This window comes from Heterostelium album, assembly GCF_000004825.1.
Source record: "Heterostelium album PN500 unplaced genomic scaffold PPL_scaffold6, whole genome shotgun sequence".
Lineage (NCBI taxonomy): Eukaryota > Evosea > Eumycetozoa > Acytosteliales > Acytosteliaceae > Heterostelium > Heterostelium album.
Genome location: NW_008805068.1, coordinates 307,882 through 326,577, shown reverse-complemented (window position 1 = coordinate 326,577; position 18,696 = coordinate 307,882). Strand labels below are relative to the sequence as shown.

The 18,696-nt window shown below is 28.8% G+C and overlaps 6 protein-coding genes across 6 annotated transcripts; 2 read left to right on the top strand and 4 right to left on the bottom strand.

Annotated features, from left to right (window-relative positions):
* Positions 1-627: 627 nt before the first annotated feature.
* On the bottom strand, positions 628-3,458 carry PPL_06707 (uncharacterized protein; the record flags this gene model as incomplete). Its single annotated transcript, XM_020577560.1, has 4 exons — positions 628-652; positions 1,324-1,350; positions 2,065-2,118; positions 3,418-3,458. 4 exons carry the CDS (start codon positions 3,456-3,458, stop codon positions 628-630), a joined length of 147 nt encoding a protein of 48 aa, XP_020432008.1.
* Positions 3,459-6,391: 2,933 nt separating this feature from the next.
* On the top strand, positions 6,392-7,688 carry PPL_06706 (uncharacterized protein; the record flags this gene model as incomplete). The annotated part of the gene is made up of 3 exons (XM_020577559.1): positions 6,392-6,628; positions 6,976-7,104; positions 7,509-7,688. The coding sequence occupies 3 exons, from the start codon at positions 6,392-6,394 to the stop codon at positions 7,686-7,688; spliced, it is 546 nt and encodes a 181-aa protein (XP_020432007.1).
* Positions 7,689-7,868: 180 nt separating this feature from the next.
* On the top strand, positions 7,869-8,465 carry PPL_06705 (dephospho-CoA kinase; the record flags this gene model as incomplete). Its single annotated transcript, XM_020577558.1, has 1 exon — positions 7,869-8,465. One exon carries the CDS (start codon positions 7,869-7,871, stop codon positions 8,463-8,465), a length of 597 nt encoding a protein of 198 aa, XP_020432006.1.
* A 128-nt stretch (positions 8,466-8,593) lies between these two features.
* Positions 8,594-10,610, bottom strand: rpc4 (DNA-directed RNA polymerase III subunit RPC4; the record flags this gene model as incomplete). Its single annotated transcript, XM_020577557.1, has 5 exons — positions 8,594-8,743; positions 8,834-9,330; positions 9,439-9,630; positions 9,708-9,946; positions 10,102-10,610. 5 exons carry the CDS (start codon positions 10,608-10,610, stop codon positions 8,594-8,596), a joined length of 1,587 nt encoding a protein of 528 aa, XP_020432005.1.
* Positions 10,611-10,898: 288 nt separating this feature from the next.
* Positions 10,899-12,630, bottom strand: PPL_06703 (uncharacterized protein; the record flags this gene model as incomplete). Its single annotated transcript, XM_020577556.1, has 3 exons — positions 10,899-11,157; positions 11,569-12,123; positions 12,215-12,630. 3 exons carry the CDS (start codon positions 12,628-12,630, stop codon positions 10,899-10,901), a joined length of 1,230 nt encoding a protein of 409 aa, XP_020432004.1.
* Positions 12,631-13,011: 381 nt separating this feature from the next.
* On the bottom strand, positions 13,012-18,112 carry PPL_06702 (uncharacterized protein; the record flags this gene model as incomplete). Its single annotated transcript, XM_020577555.1, has 7 exons — positions 13,012-14,788; positions 14,932-15,329; positions 15,474-15,586; positions 15,641-15,906; positions 15,979-16,946; positions 17,051-17,344; positions 17,420-18,112. The coding sequence occupies 7 exons, from the start codon at positions 18,110-18,112 to the stop codon at positions 13,012-13,014; spliced, it is 4,509 nt and encodes a 1,502-aa protein (XP_020432003.1).
* Between the last annotated feature and the right edge of the window lie 584 nt (positions 18,113-18,696).

Sequence of the window (18,696 nt, the reverse complement as noted above, 5' to 3'; positions counted from 1 at the left end):
AATTAATTAATATCTATCAGGAACCTAATATTATGATTCTTATTTGTTTGGTATTGTTATTGTTATTATCTCTTCTGATGATGTTGATCTATTTCTATTTTAATTTTTGGGTTGTTTGGATATTGGAATAGATGACAGTGATTGATTGTGTGATGAAATATTATTAGTGGTTTGGACCAAACATTAATTTATTAATATATTATTTTTTATTAACAGATTAAAAAAAATTATTATTATTTTATATTAATTTAATTTATCTGATGTTGTTATATAAATGTATTGGTACTCTTAACTACTATTACTATTAATATCTTTTTTTTATTTTAGTAGTGCAATAACAATTATAATTAATTTGGTAGTGGGTTGTATATATCTGAGGTGGGGTGTGGTTATTGGGGTGCCAGGGAGAAGTTGTGCAAAAAAAAAAAAAAAAACTTTATATTTATTTATTTATTTTTTTGTTTTAAATAAATTAAATATAATATATAATAATAGAATACAACATATTTGATGCTTGTTAACGAACATTCACCATCGTGATTCGGAACAAGTTGATTCTTTTTTGGTTCTAGAAAGTCAAAAATTACGTAATTGGTGGTGGTCATGAGTCCCCACTAAATTACATTTTTAATGAGACATAAAATCGAAAAAACTAAAAATAAAAAAAAAACATAAAAACTCGAAAAAAAAAAAAACCAACCAAAAAAAACAAAATTGTTTTAGAGAAATGTCTTTATCGCCAAATTAAGATAAGAAACATGAGGTGATGACATTAGAAACATACCAAAGAAGAATGAGCTTTTGATTCAGTTATATTTAGAAGAAGTGGTTCAAGAGCTTTTTAAAAACACAAATAAAAGAAGGGAAATTTTGGTTGTTGTTGTAGAAATGAGTAGAGGTGGACCTGAATTTCCTAATTTAACTATGATGATTAAGATTGAACTGCTTATATGGTGAATATTACAGATGTAGTTAACAATTTTAAAATAAATAAATAAAAAAAATAAAAATAAAAAAACGACAAAACGATAAAACAAAAAAAAAAAATAGAAGAGGAGTATAGAATGAATGTCTTGCAACAGATTCGCGATGTAATCAATGTGTAACAATAGTGATTCATAAGTTTTGGTAATAGTGACAGTAGTAGTGATGGTGGTGATGGTGTCTGAAAAACACATATGATGCTTTGTTTTTTTAAGTGATTTAATGGGGGATCATTTTTTTTGGGAAAGAAAAAAAAATGTTTACAATTTGTTGTTGAGTTTTTTTGTTTTTTGATTAAAGAATTTTTTGGTGGTTTGAGTGTTCTTTTTTCAGACCAACTTCTTCTTTGCAATTCTTTTTGTAATTCTATATATAAAAGTAATAATTATATAAGAATGAAATGATAGTGATGTTTTTTTGAGTGAATTAATTACAAAGTGACCAAACACACACAACTCTTTGATTAAAATTAATTAAAAATAATCTTTTGGTTTTGGAATCCAAATTTAATAATAGAATTTCATCAAAACAGCTCTTGATTACAAAATTTTTGTTTGGTCAATGTTGTTGTTGTTTTTGATTTCTAGTTGATTCTTCAGATCGAAAGTTGTAACTTATCTTTTGCATAAGTGCAAAGAGAAAGCTAATTGAATTTCTTGATTTTTTCATTACTTATGCCAATTTCCAAGTAAAAACAACAAAAAACGCGTCATTGTAATGGTCGATGACATGATCCGCCCCATTAACCAAAACAAAAAAATAAAATCTAAATTTTATTTGAGAATTTCCAAATTTAAAAGAGTGGGTGAAATGTAAAAGAGTGTTGCAATTTCAATTAACATAATTAAAATCCAAACCAACAACCTTACAGAGACTTTCAAATAAGTTAACATTACATTAAAAGTGTCAAACCCTTATTATTAATTATTTGATTTGTATATAGGATGTGATGGGAGGTGATGTTTTTACTTTTTCAAAGTTGATTGAAGATTTGATTTATAATAATAATAACTTACACTTTTTGTTTCTTTGTATAATATAATTAGCTAATTATTGAGTTGGTAATATATTTATATATACAATGACTGAAGATAATTAACGGCTATTATTGCACTTGCTATGATGATATTCAATCTATAAAATAAAAACAAAAAAAAAAAAAAAGATATATTATTAATATTTTTATTAATAAAAATGTGGTTTATTATATTTTGAAGTATTTTTATAATAATAATTTGATGTATTTTTAAAACTTGGTGTGTTGTTGTTGTTTTTTGGAGGCAATTTTTATTAAAACATACAAATTATATTTATAATGATTGATAGACTGTCCAAAATATTTTGATTTATTTATAATTGTTAACAACTAACCAACTTTTTAATAGAATCAAAATGAATAGCAAAAAAAAACAAAAGCAATACTAGTCTAAGAAGCAGAGTTAAAAATAAATATATATAAATAGTTTGTGTGTAAATGTGAAGTGTGAAAGTGGGGTGGTACTACTCTGAAAGAAAAATAAGAATATGTTCAAAATTTCTATTTTTTCTTAATTTAATAATAGATCTGAAAACAAAATTTAAAATAAAACAAGCTAGGTCCTAACCAAAAAACTTTATTTATAAATTGAATAAAAACTTTTTTTTTTAATTAAAATTGTTTTATAAAAAATGACATTAGCAATAAAACACATATGTTTCAGAGCCCACACAACAACAAAAATAGAAGGTAATAATAAAAATATTAAGTAATGGTGGTGTGAGTTGTCAATTTGATTGTTACGATATGAACCCACACATCAACCCCAACCAGGCTCATTACAATAAAAACAAACACACTCTGATTGTCTTTCTTATAGTTGTGTGAAGATTCACAAGAATAGTCTTAAAAGACAAGTGTAAACAAACCCCCACACACACACCACCACATGACCAAAAATTAATTGCAAAAAAATGAAAAACAAAATACTTGTCAAAATTTTAAAAACTGAATGCGTGGTTGTTTTTAGCTTCAATCCATCCATCTAATTATGATATTTTTTTTTAGCTTTGCACATTTTGATTTAAAAATAAAAATGTTTTTTTTTTCTGGGTTATATTATTTTCAGTTGAGTTGTGATTTATGATGCTCTATGATGTTGGATAATGTAACAACAAAATCGATTAGGCAATACTTCACCATCCACCATCATTTATCACATAATAGAAGCAACATTCCATTACCTAATACAAAAAGTAGTTTTGACACACCTTTTACAACTTCAAACATAAACAGACATCCAATAATCGTACATGATTGTGTATTCGAATGTGCATTGAATAGAATAATAAGTAACAAACAAAAAAAAAAGAAAAACAATTTTAAGATCGATAGATGGTTATTATTATTATTTCGCTTTTTATAATGATTGCAAAAAAAGTTGTTTGTTGATTGACAGAGTGATGTTACCATTAGAATTTGTATATTTCATTGTCATACTTTATATAAATATCTGTCTATTATTAAGTTTTGTGTAAAGTTACAAAAGAACAAAAATAACCAACTTTCACCAGGTCGTGTGAAAACAACAAATTTACCCAAACGAAAAACACACTTTCACTATGATACCCACTTTTTGCACCAATTGTGGTGTAAATAAATCTTAAAAATCCAAAAACAAAAAGCAAATTGTAAAAACACTTGGTATTTATTATTATTTAGTTTTTTTTTTTAAAATAGACTTGTTATATTTTTAGAAATCTAAAGATCTTATAAATTTTAATTATTATTGAAAAACATAATTTTCATAAAATATATTTTATAAAAATAAAAAAATTGTAAAATATATTTTATAAAATAAAAAATTACTTATTTTGGTGTTTTTTAATTATTAATTTTTTTTTTTTTAAAGTATAAGTAATTAGTGGGTAAACAATTGGTTATTCTCCAATAATTTTACATTCAAAAAAATATTTTTTACAGTAGTTAACTCTATAAAAATAGAATTCAAATGTTATGCCCGAACCAACATTAAGGGAGAGTTAGTGCGAACACAAACATTCGAATAATGTTTTTCTTGAGTAATGAACGTTGTTGATGTCGACAAAATGATGATGGATTTATTTAAAGATACAACAATGAACAAAGAATGAGAAATTTATAAATAATATAAAGGTATTTTAAAACAACAAATGGATCGAACAATTCAACCTTAAAAGATAAGCCAATGTTTATAATTATTAAAAAAAATTAAGAGACAACATCAAATAAATGAATAATTCTTTTCTCTTTTAAAAAAAAATTAAAGAAAGAAATCTCTATCTTTTTTTATCTTTATCTATTAAAAAAACAATTCATATTTTGGTGGTAATGTGGTAGAGGTAATTATTTAATAATAAGAATGTCATAATATAATTATAAAGCCGATTTAAACTTTAAATATGATTTGTTATTAATTAAACTTGTCATTTTGTTTGAAAATAGATATATTGATACGGTTATTGTTAGGATTGGTTTTTGAAAGTGTTATTAAATTCTGTGAATTTTGGGATGGTTATAGTGTGTGAAATGACTATTGTATTTTATTTAAAAGTATTTCCGATTCTATAGATCGGGACCAATCTAAATTATTATGGACTAAGATCTACCCAGAGTTTGGGAGTTCTACTTACATCTAAACATTAAGGTAAGTGGTAAACTGGAAAAATAATGTTGTTCGCAATTTCAATATTGATATTAAATATGAAATTTCAAACAAATTTATTAATGCGATTCTCTAAAAATATAATATTTTTAATATGTATTTATATTTATTTTTGTAGTTGTTATATATATTCAAAGTAGGAGATGGGGGGTGTTGATGTTTTCGACTAGTTTGGTTGTTGTATTTAATAGTTTTGGATGGTGGAGTTTAAACCAGAGTTGATTTGATTTGATTTATTTTATTTTAATAATGTCTATAATCAGAAGGTGTCATTTAATCATGCTCTATGTTGTCAGATCTTTGTGAAAAAGAATTTAGTATTTTTTTTTAATTTTGTTTTTTGTAAAAGTTTATTTTTAAAGGAGGGCGTGTACCCATGTAAGGTAGCTCCTGTTTAAACATTTGATTGTGAATACCACTTAACACAGTTCACCACCATTACTTGTGATAGTCATTTATGATAGAACTTTATTCTCCCACTTTGTTTTGCTTTGCACTGTTCCCACACAAACAGAAACCCTTAGTGTGTAATCATTGTTGGTGCATCATTAGAAATTCGAATTTATGTTTTTTATTTTTCAATTATTTTAAATTTGGGATAAAAATAAATTTTTTTGCAACGATTTCATATTAAGGCTTACAATAAAGCATAGACCATCACACAATTGATGATTTCTGACAACAGAAGAGCATCATTATAACTCGATAGTTCTAAGGATGAATCAACATCACGATAAATTAAAACTTTCACCTCATAAAAGCTGTTCTCATATATCAACAACAGGAGAATTGCCATCAACATCTGAGAAAAAAACAACTGAAAAATTGGAATCCGTTTATGTCTTTTGCCCCCATCCTTTTGTAAAAAAAATCAAAATGGGTTGTTTTTTTGCTCAAATTAAAAAAAACGAAAAACATGATCGCGATTGTTGGAGTCAGGTCACATTAAATTTAATGAACCAAAAGGTTTAATCAATCAAGTCATCTTAATGCTGGTGTCACCCCACAGAAGTTATTTTTATAAAAAAACAAACTTAAAGTCGAAATGATTTTAATTACCTATTTTGAAGTCCACTCCGTCATGTTCTATTGTTTACTTTTTTTCACTAAACAGGATAAGAATAAAATTGCGCAAATAGGTGATGAAACGAAATACCATCAATTGTTATCTGTGTGTATTCAATTTTTGGCGGTATGAGGATTGATTGCGATGAATTACAATTCCATACATATTAATTATTAAATTTAAACCTATATTTTATTGGGGTTATAAAACAGCAACTGATCGAATAAACTTAATTAATTAACACACTCTATTACATAATTATGATGTATCATATTATCATTATGTAAAGGCATCAAAAAAATGAACGTTTCTACGAACATTATTCTTTTCTTCTTAGAATACAACTATTCTTGAATGCTTTTTTGTATTTGTGTTAAATTTAATAATCAAACTAACTAAGATTAATTAATAAGAATAGTTTATTTTTTAAACAAATATTATTATTTTTAAATCTGATGAAAAATAAATCTAATATTACGTTAAAAAAAAACTAGTTTTTGTACAATTTTTTTTCCTTTTCTTTAAAAATAATATATTTTTAATAATAAAAAAAAATTGAATTTTTTTTAATTGGTTTTAAATTTAACGTAGGACACTCTTGATTGATTAATTTGATAATTTATATATTTGTTGTGTTAACATACAACCCATTTAATTTAAAATGTCTAGTTTTCAGAGTATCAGAGCAAGAATTCATGTTCATAAAAAGAAAAAGAATGAAAACCAACACAATCCAACAGAGTTAGATGATGCAGAGAGAGAATTAGAAGAACTATTTGAAAAGTATAAGAAAGAGATTGCCTTTGAAGGATTAAACCAAAAGATTGGATCAGAACATTTTTTTAAATTCTATAAAGAGATTATACCCGCATACATTGATACTTTCTCTCAACTATTGGTATGATAACAACAAAAAACAAAAGTAGATTGACATCAGATATCAATGGTTAATGAGCATATAGTCACGAACTGTACAATAGAGATTGCTTCTACAAAGTCATATCACATTAGTTGGTTTATTAATTCTTACAATTATAACTCGTTTCATTTAGACCACATGGAACATAGAAAAATTTCTTGAAAACCCACAGTTATACTTGGATTTAATGGAGAGTGGATTGATAGCAAAATTTGAAGAGAATAATATACAAAAAATAACAACAATGGTACAATTTCAACAATAATTTAATAATATTACATTCTCAAACTAATCTTATATCTATTTTTTTATCTTAATAATGACAGAATCAATTGGAAGCATATCTTTTTAAAGTATTGGGATTTTTAGTTGCAGAAACCTTTAATACCCTAACTCCATTGGATCTTTTAACACCTCCCAAAGGTGACACCAATACACATTTAACATATATAATTGTAATAATATCTATTCAATCAGTTTTATCTTATTGGCTTTGGATCATTATTAATTAATTTCCTATTCTCTTTTTATTATTGTTATAAAATATCTTAATCATTATTCAGTTAAAATCAAGTAGTCCAATTCAAAAAATCTGTGGCAAACTCTATTCCAGAATGGCAAAGCTGCGATCACATGTGCGAAAAGATGTTTCACAAAAGGCAAGTATTTTTAGAGTAAACAATGATCCAACTCGTCATTGATGACCACAATTTAGCAACCGTCACTCGTTTTCAACATTTCTTTTTGGAATTTCATACCACACCCACCAATTTATCATCATCAATTTCGAAATACACATATTGGGAATTATTATTAAAATGATTAAAATTTACTAACATCCATTTTTTTATTAAAAAAGGTTAAAAAACATAAAGATATAGCTAATTATTCAGATCTTTTTGAAGACACAAAATATAATTGTGTATACAATACCTTGAGAACAATACAGGTTATCTACAATGAACTCATTATAATCTATCATTATTTCATTAGAAATCTCAGTAGTTATGAAGAGATATTCGCAAGTGTAAAAACATAAATAAATAAAAATAAATATTTAAATAATAAAATATTTAATAATTAAAATTTAATTTAAAACACTTGATCGATTGATTTGATTAATTTGGTTTGCCTAAATTTGGTTAGTTTGTTTGATTTTGATTTTTTTTTTTTTTAATTTGTTTGTTAAACTAAATAGTTAGTAATTATAAACTAGAAAATGATAAAGATAGGATTGACAGGAGGAATTGCATCTGGTAAATCAACAGTACTCAAATATCTAACAGAGTTGGGCGCAAAGTGTATAGATGCAGACAAGATAGGTCATGCCGTCTACAAAAAGGGTGAACCTGCACACTCAAAGTTGATCGAGGCATTCGGACAATCGATTGTAGCGGCCGACGGTGAAATCGATCGTCGTAGTCTGGGTCCGATCGTATTCGCAGACAAACAGAATATGAATACTCTATGTTCTATCGTTTGGCCAGAGATGAAAGTGTTGATTGAGAAAGAGTTTCAAGAGTCGCTGTCTCGCAAGGAGAAGGTCGTTGTATTGGAAGCGGCGGTGTTGATCGAAGCTGGATTCCTCGATATTGTCGATCGTGTATGGGTTACCTCCATCGATAGAAAGGTTGCAATCTCCAGACTGTCAGCACGTAACGGTCTCTCAGAGGAAGAGGCAATCAAGCGAATCGATTCACAACTGACCAACCAGGAGAGAGAGAAATATGCAGATGTCGTTTTCGATACTACCGGTGACTATGAAATAACAAAGAACAAAGTTATCACAGAATATAATAAATTGATATCAAATTAAATTAAATTAAATCAGAAATTAATAAATAAATAAAGATTCTTGTATAAAACTAATCAACATAAACATATATATATATATATTTATATAAATTAAATAGTCTAGTTTGTTTTTTATTATATTATATTATTTTATGTTGCATCTTGTTGTTGTGCACCTATATTTATCATTGGTGATGCTACTAGATGTTGTGAAGGTGTACCTAGTGTATAGCAAGTAGGACCATCAGGAGTAATACACTTGATCTCTTCTAAAAACTTTAATTTATTACCTGCTGATACCTATTTATATTATAAAGTATTATAGTTGTTGGTTGTTAATTAAACATTGATTGAATGATGAAGGCTTGTTAATGTATTAATGATACATACATGATATTCAACGGAACCAATTGTTAATATAGTTTTACCGGATTTATATATTTTGAGAGTACCTAGTTTGCCAGATGGTAACGATTTCATAGTGTTTGAGAAATCACCTGGATAAATCATAGGTACGAATGATGTTTTGTTAAGTTCTGTTGGGTTATTGTTGTTAGCTGCATTAGTAGCAGCAGCAGGTGGTGCGGTACCACCGGTAGCAGCAGGTGGTTTGGCACCGGGTGGCAGAGGCATTCCAGGTGGTGGTTTGGCACCGGGTGGCAATGGCATCAGTGGGGATATCATAACTGGTCTGGTTGCCGACGATGGCAACGAAGTAGGAAGTTGAATAAAAAATAGATGGTCGTCATTTAGGAATATTCCTTCGTTGTGGAATGGTTTCACCTGTTCCTCCACCTTCTTTGGCTTTGAAAACAATGTATTATTCGAATCTTCAATCAACGAATCTAAACTCAAACCATCTGACATTTCACCATTTTGAATTTTCTCTATAGATAAGAAGTTAAGTTAAGTAAATAGATATGGATAGATAGTTGTTACATATTAATAATCTATATATAATTATGGTTTTCTCTATTAGATTATAATTAGATTACCTTGAATCTCTTTCTTTTTCTTTTCGATATCTAGTTTTGCATCTTTAAGTGAGTATTCCTTTAATACCTTTCTTGGATCTACCAATGGAAGATGTGTTGGATGGTTCGGTTGCATCGGGTCGATTTCCATCTCGTGGAATAACTGATTAACGAAATCTTCATTCAATTTATCTGTTTCTTTATTTGCTGATCCTATTTGATTTGATATGTTATATTGATAAAGTATAAATGTTAGAATATATAAATAGATAGATCTGTAATTAACATACTTTGCTGACTATTTCTCTCTAGATATGAATCTGGTAGTTGAGTGAGTGGAAGCGAAGGAGCATTCGGTATAGCAGATGTTGTTGTACCATGCTTTTTAGCTCTTGGATTGATACCTTGACGAATCTGTCTGTTTCTATCATGTTTTGGTTTCTGATCGGAAATAGTGCCAATCGTTGTCAAAGAATGTTTTAGAATATCTGTAATTGAACTTGGTAGCATAGAATCTATTTTATTCTCCCTATTATAATGATTGTTAATTAGTTAACATCTCTCTTACTTATTAAATGTTCATTGATTCAACAAACAAACAAACGAACGAACGAACTAATAATCGAACACGTGAATCAATGAACTACTAATTAACTATCTAAATAACAACTAAACGATTCATACTCAACTTTAGTTCTTTTCACCAAGTTTGGAGTAAACTCTTTCTTTGCTCTTGGAACGATGTTTGGTGCAACAGGTGGTCTTGGTCCAGCTGACTTTGGTGCTGCTGATGTTGTAGTTGAAGTAGTGGAAGTAGTTGGATTTCTAGTGACACCACTCGATACATTTACATTGATTGCAGGTCTAGTACTACCACTACTGCTACTGCTGTTACTACTACTTGATGTTGTGGTAGTAGTTGTGGTTGTGGTTGGTAGTCTAGATGACAATGATGACAATGGTGTTGACGATGTTGTTGAAGTTGGTTGTGCATGTGAAGAAGAAGAAGAGGAAGTAGATGGAGTTGTTGAGAATGATAATGATGTTAATGAGGTAGATGACGATGATGAAGTTGGAGGTGTACGATTCAAACCAGCAGGTTTCTTTGCTGTGTTTAACGTCGGTAGACCTTTAGACTCAACCGATTTCAATCGGATCGTACCCGATGGTTTAGATGGTGGTTTATCTGACATGTCTTTACACTTTTACTACTAGTACTACTATTAAGTGTGAATCTATTTATCTATCTATCTTAAAGATTCGTCAAAAGTACAAAAAATTTTAATTAAATCTTGGAATGATTTTGTTTTTTTTATTTTTTTTATTTTTTAAATATTCAAATGACATTTACTCGATCGATTAGAAAAGAGATACATGAATTGTGTATTAAACTTTATAGAGTACTAAGGTGATAAAACACTAAAGAATAATTGTAGGATAATAAAAGTATTTATTACTCTGCCTTTATTTATAAATTTAAATTATTTATTTATTTCAAAGATAGTTGCAGAATATCTTATTAACTTGTCGTCACTTAGAAAAGATTTCCATTGATCTTTTTCGATCGAGTATCGAGCACCTCCCCAAATTCCACCGATCATATAAATATAACTCTCTACCTCTGATATCTTGTGGTAAATCATTGGTAGTTTACAAATGATTGTAATAGTGTTTTTATTGTTATTGAGGTACTTGATTTCTTTGGTTTGAATGTTGAATCGAATGAATCTGTCGTCATTGCTGTGCAAATAAATATATCCTTTGTGATCGTTGCATGCTGACATCCACACAAACTTTTGATCCGATTTCCACTTTTTATATGTTTTGTTTTTGATGTTGAAGATAGTCATTTCAAATGCACGGTCTGCCATGATATATAGAAATCCGTTATAGTGACACATTATAATTTGGTATGAACTGGCATCTACTTTCTCACAAAACAATTCAAATTGTAAAGTTCTTATATTAAATCTTCTGATCTTTTTCGTTCCAGGGAATCCTACTACCTCACATATATAGATATGATCTTGTCCATCGTAACACGCTGATACAAAACTGCTGAAATTGACTTGATTGTGAATAACTTGAAATGATTGATCTGCTATCGAGTATCTGATGAATTTTCCTAGACCACCAAACAAGTAAATATACTCTCCAGCCAGAATTAATTGAGTGCCATATAGATCATAATATTTGATTTCTCCAAGATCAGTGATCTTGTAATTCGATAAATCTATTAATGATGCTCCATCGTCATGTGTTGATAAGATATAAGTGTGTTTGTTGTGATTATTATTTAAACTTGTTGAATTTGAACTGAGTTTGATTGATTGTTTCAATAAATGATCAAGTTTAGTGAAATCAAACTGTTTGAGTTCTAATTTACGATTGTTGGTTTTGTTATCATTATCATTATTGTTATTATTATTCTTGAATGAGGATGATTTAAATTGATTATTATATTTATAGATTAAATCTAATATCATTGAATCACTGTTATTATTATAGTTTAATAGAGTGTCTTGAAGATATGAATTTTTAGAAGAGGTAGTGTGGAATAACGTTTCATTATTTGATTTGATGAATGTTGAAAGTGACTCACTTGAATTGATTGATTTCATGATGAATGGAATTGAATAACTCTCTGTTGTATCATCATGAAAAGATGATGATGATGTTGTAGATGTTGTACTATCATTATTATTACTATTAGTTTCTAAATGATTATTTAATATGATGATGTTGATTAAATGTTTTAATTCTTTAATATTATGATCGATTTGATTGAGTTATTAACTCTTTATGATCGATGATTGGTTTCTTTAACTTTTGTTCTTCAATCATAAGATATTTATGCAACTCTTCAAAGTGTTTGCTGATCTGTTTCTCATCTGATGATAATGAATTGTAGTTTTCTGTTTTACATTTCATCATATTCCAAATATCATCCAATCTCTTTGATATATGACTTGAATCGCTGGTAGTTGTTGCTGTATCTTTATTATTATTAACATTATTAATATTATTTAATATTTGTGTAAGTTCAATTCTAATATCATCAATATGATCAATGAAATTAGAGTGTTCTCTTTCTTTGTTATGATTGGTTGAACATCTTGAACACAACAACTTATTGCACTCATAACACACAGCATCTAATATTCTTTTATGAGCTGAACATTCGAAACCGTTGCTAATATCTTTATTATTCATTTCTTCAAAGATATTTACTACTATTACTCTGATTATAAATAGACAAAGATTAAAAAATTAAATAAAAAAAAGAATGATTTTACATGTATAAAAAAAAAAATATGTTTAGACAATGATCTTAAGAACATGTTATCCGTTCTAAACGGTTTAAATCGAATTTCTTTCCTCTGGTAGGAGGTAGATAATTGTGGTTTATCAATATCAGTATTATTACCATCAGAAACTTATTGCTACTAAAGTCACCTAACACGCTTCATACACAAACATAGAATATCCAATCAAATCGAAATAAATTAATTATAATGAAATTTATCAAACACTCAAATAAAACACTAAAGAATTGTCAGTTGATCAAAGCTTTTATAAATTTAATTTATTTATTTATTTCAAAAAGAGAGTTGAAGAATATCTTTTTAACTTGTCGTCACTTAAAATAGATTCCCATTGATCTTTTTCGATGGAATATCGAGCACTGCCACAAACTCCACCAGTGATATAAAAATAACTCTCTACCTCTGATATCTCGTGGTAAATCATTGGGAGTGACCTATTGGCTGTAATATTACAGTGATTGAGGTACTTGATTTCTTTGGTTTGAATGTTGAATCGAATGAATTTGTCGTCATTGCTGTGCAAATAAATATTTCCTTTGTGATCGGTGCATGCTGACATCCACTTAAACTTTTGACCCGATTGCCACTTTGTAGTTGTTTTGTCTTTGATATCGATGATAGTCATTGCAAATGAATAGGTTGGTAGGATATATAGAAATCCATTATAGTGACAAAAAATGATAGGGGAAGCACCGTCATCTACTTCCTCACAAAACAATTCAAATTGTAAAGTTCTTACATTAAATCGTATAATTCTGATCTTTTTAGATCCAAAGACTCCTACCTCATATAGATAGATATGATCTTTTCCATCATAGCACACTGATACTGTAAGGCTGCTATTTAAAACCTGATCTTGAATAACTTGAAATGATTGATCTGCTATCGAGTATCTGATGTATTTTCCTAGATCATCGCTACCACCAAACATGTAAATATACTCTCCAGCCAGAATTGATATAATGAAATATGTGTCAAAGTCTTTTATTGTTCCAAGATCAGTGATGTTGGAGTTGGATAAATCTATCAATGATGCTCCATTTTGATGTGTTGATAAGATATAAGTGTGTTTGTTATGATTATTATTTAAAGTTGTTGAATTTGAGCTGGGTCTGATTGATTGTTTCAATAAATGATCAAGTTTAGTGAAATCAAACTGTTTGAGTTCTAATTTACGATTGTTGGTTTTGTTATCATTATCATTATTGTTGTCATTATTCTTGAATGAAGATGATTTAAATTGATTATTATATTTATAGATTAAATCTAATATCATTGAATCACTGTTATTATTATAATTTATTAGAATATCGAGAGGATGTTCGTTTGTAGAGGTGGTGTTGCAGAATAACATTTCATTATTTGATTTGATGAATGTTGAAAGTGATTCACTTGAATTGATTGATTTCATGATGAATGGAATTGAATAACTCTCTGTTGTATCATCATGAAAAGATGATGATGATGTGGTTGCACTATTCGTCTCTAAATCATTATTTTTACTATTAGTTTCTAAATGATTATTTAATATGATGATGTTGATTAAATGTTTTAATTCTTTAATATTATGATCTATTTGATTGATTATTAACTCTTTATGATCGATGATTGGTTTCTTTAACTTTTGTTCTTCAATCATAAGATATTTATGCAACTCTTCAAAGTGTTTGCTGATCTGTTTCTCATCTGATGATAATGAATTGTAGTTTTCTGTTTTACACTTCATCATATTCCAAATATCATCTAATCTCTTTGAAATATGAATTGAATAGTTGGTACTTGTTGTATCATTATCTTTATTATTATTATCATTATCTTTAGTATTATTATCATTTTCATTATTACTTTTATCATTATTATTATTAATATTATGTAATATTTGACCAAGTTCAATTCTAATATCATCAATATGATCAATGAAATTAGAATGTTCTATTTGTTTGTTGTGATTGGTTGAACATCTAAAACACAACAACTTATTGCACTCATAACACAAAGCTTCTAATATTCTTTTATGATCTGAACATTCGAAACTATTACTATGACTAATAACTTTGTTATTCATTTCTTCAAATAGATAGTAAAAGATTATAATATACTATAGACAAAATTTAAAGACAAAAAAAAAAAGAATTTATTTCAAAAAAAAAATAGTGAAGTTCTGAGGTAACAATCTTTGTTTTATTACCATTCTAATATTAATTCGATTTTATTGTAATCGAAACCTTTGACTTTCATTTTAATGATGTCACCAACTTTGAAGTGTTGTAATCTGACTTGATCGATGTGTATTCCATTCTGTTGGTAGTCATAATCCTTAAAGTAAATGTTGACTACACGATCGGTGTTGGAAATCATTTTGATCTCACCTTGAAGCTCACCTATATAGTCGGTGTTAGTAGTATTGACACCGCCACCACCCAATGCAACACCTGCCGATTTCGAAGCGAATGGCATTCTTGATTTCAATAGTTTAGGTCGGTTTCCTTGGTTTGCACTTTGTATCATTGGATGTTGTTGCTGAGCTGCAAGCTTGTCTAACAAGTCATTTTCTATCAACTTGATTTGATGTACTTGTAACAACAGCTTCTTAAAATAGACGTTGGTTTCAATCGCTTCCAGAACACCATAACCAAACTCCTTGAACTCCTTCAGTGGGAATGCAGGCTTGCCCGACAAGAGAAACTCGTGGATCTGAAGCTGTGACACCAGATGCACAAAGTTTCTCACAGGTGTAGTGGCCATTGCCACAGACTTGCCAAGTGGAAACATCCTATAGTTGTGACCGGATTTAAAGAAAGCAGGTATCTTATTCATCTTAAAGAAAGATGTATATCCATCATCTTTTATAATTAAGGTTAGTTATATATAAAAATTAAAGATGTTAGTTAACATACCAGCAAAAGTTAATAAAGTATTCAAGATATGTGCAGATTCAATGGATTGATGATCTATATTCTTAATTTCTCCTGTTTTTTGGTTGATCAATCTTTTCTTTCTGATTCTTCTACCGAATATATTCAAATCCATATTTGTACTTCTTGTATTCGCCATGTAGGTCAACTCTTTCAATATTAAATGACCCTCTGACATACTACTCTCATCCATTTCACCGACATTCGATATCAGTTTATTTGCTTGTTGGAAAGATAACTGTGCAATACTAAAATAAACATTAATGTTAAGAAATGGAATGTTAACAATTTGTTATAAATAGAGTTATAATTATAGTTACTTTGTTAATTTAGTTGGTATTACTTCAGTTGAGATGATCTCACAGTTGTCTCTTCTAACTATGAATTTCTGAGAGATTGCAAATACCTGTTTCGATGTGAGATTGAATGAAATCGATTTGACAAAGTCGATTGGTAGCATTGGGTAAGATGAGTTGGCAAAGTAGTGAGTGGATTGAGTGAGCATTGCATTCTTGAAGAGTTGGTCGTGTGGACGAATCCATCGGGCAACATCGAGCGTGTGAATGTAGAATACGATTTGATCTTGATTCGACTCGTTAAAGTCAAAGGAGAAGGCATCCTCCGCACCTACGATATTGTTGGAATCGATGGCGAATGCCGGCAACTCCAGAGTGCGACGGATCGATGCGAGCGGATCGCTTATCGATTCCAAACGACTGCGCTTGACACACTCCATCGTCTCCTTGGTGAAGAGATTCAGTTCGTCACGCTCGACACCCGCAATCAGGAATCCCATCTGTAGGAGCAGGGCGCGCACGTTGCGGTGTGAGAGTGGCACGTCGAGCGACGCCATTATCAACTGGAGGAACTGACGGAACGGGTAGTGTTTCTCCTCGGGATAATGAAGATACAATCGCAGCAAATTGATATATTGATAATCGGAATACTTGAAATGCTCGAAAAACGAAAGATTCTCAACGCTCTTCAGTTGTTGTTGTTGCAGCTGTTGTGACTTTGACAAGAGTTGAGTGGAACTGTTCTTCTTTACCGACGCAGCGGCAGTTGCAGTCTTGGAAGTGACAAACAGCTTCAAACGCTGAATGAAATCATCGATGAGATCGATCGTCTGCTCGACCACCCTATATCCACCTCTGACGTGATCGACAGTGAAATTGGGATCGCTACTCAATATACGATGAGTAACGTAGCAATCGAGTGGTGTCGGATCAACACGACCAAAGAATATCTTTGCCGCTTCATACGTTGAGAATTTATACATTGGATTTCTCTAAATAACAAGTAATTAATTAAGTAAGTAAGTAAGTAAGTAATTGATTATCATCATGTTTTTTAGTTTGTTTGTTTTTTAACAACAATATTTTAATAACTTACGAATATATCAGTTACATCATTTAGATTCTTATAGATAGCAGGTAGACTTTCAAATTTAGTTTTATATTTCTTCTCAAAGTTTAGAAGATCCTGTGGTGTAATATTGATTTCATCTAGTGGGAATGAACCGATGACACTTCTCTTTGGTATTTTGTAGTTTGTAACAAACTTTGGTTTCGAACTATCTTCTCCTATATCCAAATAACTAACTATCACATCTCTAGTTGTAGATCCAGTGATTACACCAATCTTTACTTTATCATTATCTAAAAATTCAACCGTACTATTGATTTTCTATTAAAATTATCATCATTAATATATTAATATACATTTTGTTTAAAAATTATTAATAAAAGTAATAATACATACTAATTCTTTAGGTGTTTTAGTATTATTATCATTATCTAGCAGATTCGATTCTTCAAGTATATCTCTACCGAATAATAATGTTAAATTCTTAATATTATCTTTTTGTTGAACAGTACTACTGTTATTATTATTATTATTAATTGGTTGTTTTTCTTCTACTTGTTGTTGATGTTGTGGTTGTTGATATTGTTGATCATATAAATTTATTCTATTTGAATATAAAGTATCTGCTATTGGTCTGTTGTATTCCTTCTCATTTAGATAATCTATTTGCATCTCTCGCCATGTCGATTTGTTCAGCTTGATTCTATCTTGATATGATTGTATGATTGCTGTGCTAGAGTGAAAAGATATTCTCTTGTGAACGTCATTACCAAAGCGTTTCGATGAACTTCTTTTCAAAACGATTGGTATTGTCTTTTTAACACTTGATAATTCATTACCAAATATTATTTTATCTTTATTATTATTACTACTATTACTATTATTTTTATCTAATTTAAAATTTAATTGATTTTGTTGGATTGATGTCGTTACATAACTATTAAAACTATATAAACTACCAAGAGCTATTGATGATGATGATCTACTACTACTATTTTTAATACTATATGTTGAATGTAGATTATTTATTAATATTGATGATGATGATGTCGATTTAATATGACTAAAATATCTAAGTAATGAAGCCATTGATTATACAGGATCTGCTGCAGCTAATCATTCATTTAATCAAAAAAGGTTGAGCTCATAATTACACGAGTCGATTTCCCAAAAATCTTAAAAACGAATAACATTTAATTTTTTAATATATTTTTTTAGTGAGTATTTAATTTATTGCGCAGTTATTGGTACAATACAATTGGATTATAATCTTATTCTTCTGTGATTATAATCACAGAAGATTCATTGATGTTTATCAATTTTATAAAATACATTTAGTTATTTTATTGAAATTATATATAAACTCCTTCATAAAGTATTAATTGGAATGAGATGAAAATCTATCTTAAATATTCTTATAGACATGATAGGTATCTGACAATTTACTTTACTTCTTAACTAAATCTATAAAGTTGGTGAATCACCGATGTTTATTTATTTTTAATTTCCATTTTTTTTTACATTCACACTTTTTTAAAGGTGGCACTTGTGTATGTTGCTTTTCAATGTAAACAATTATTGGGTGGAAGCAAAAAACAACAACAATACAAAATGTAAACAAACTTGTTTTTAATTATATATTATAAATCTTACTAATAGTAATCAAAAATAGA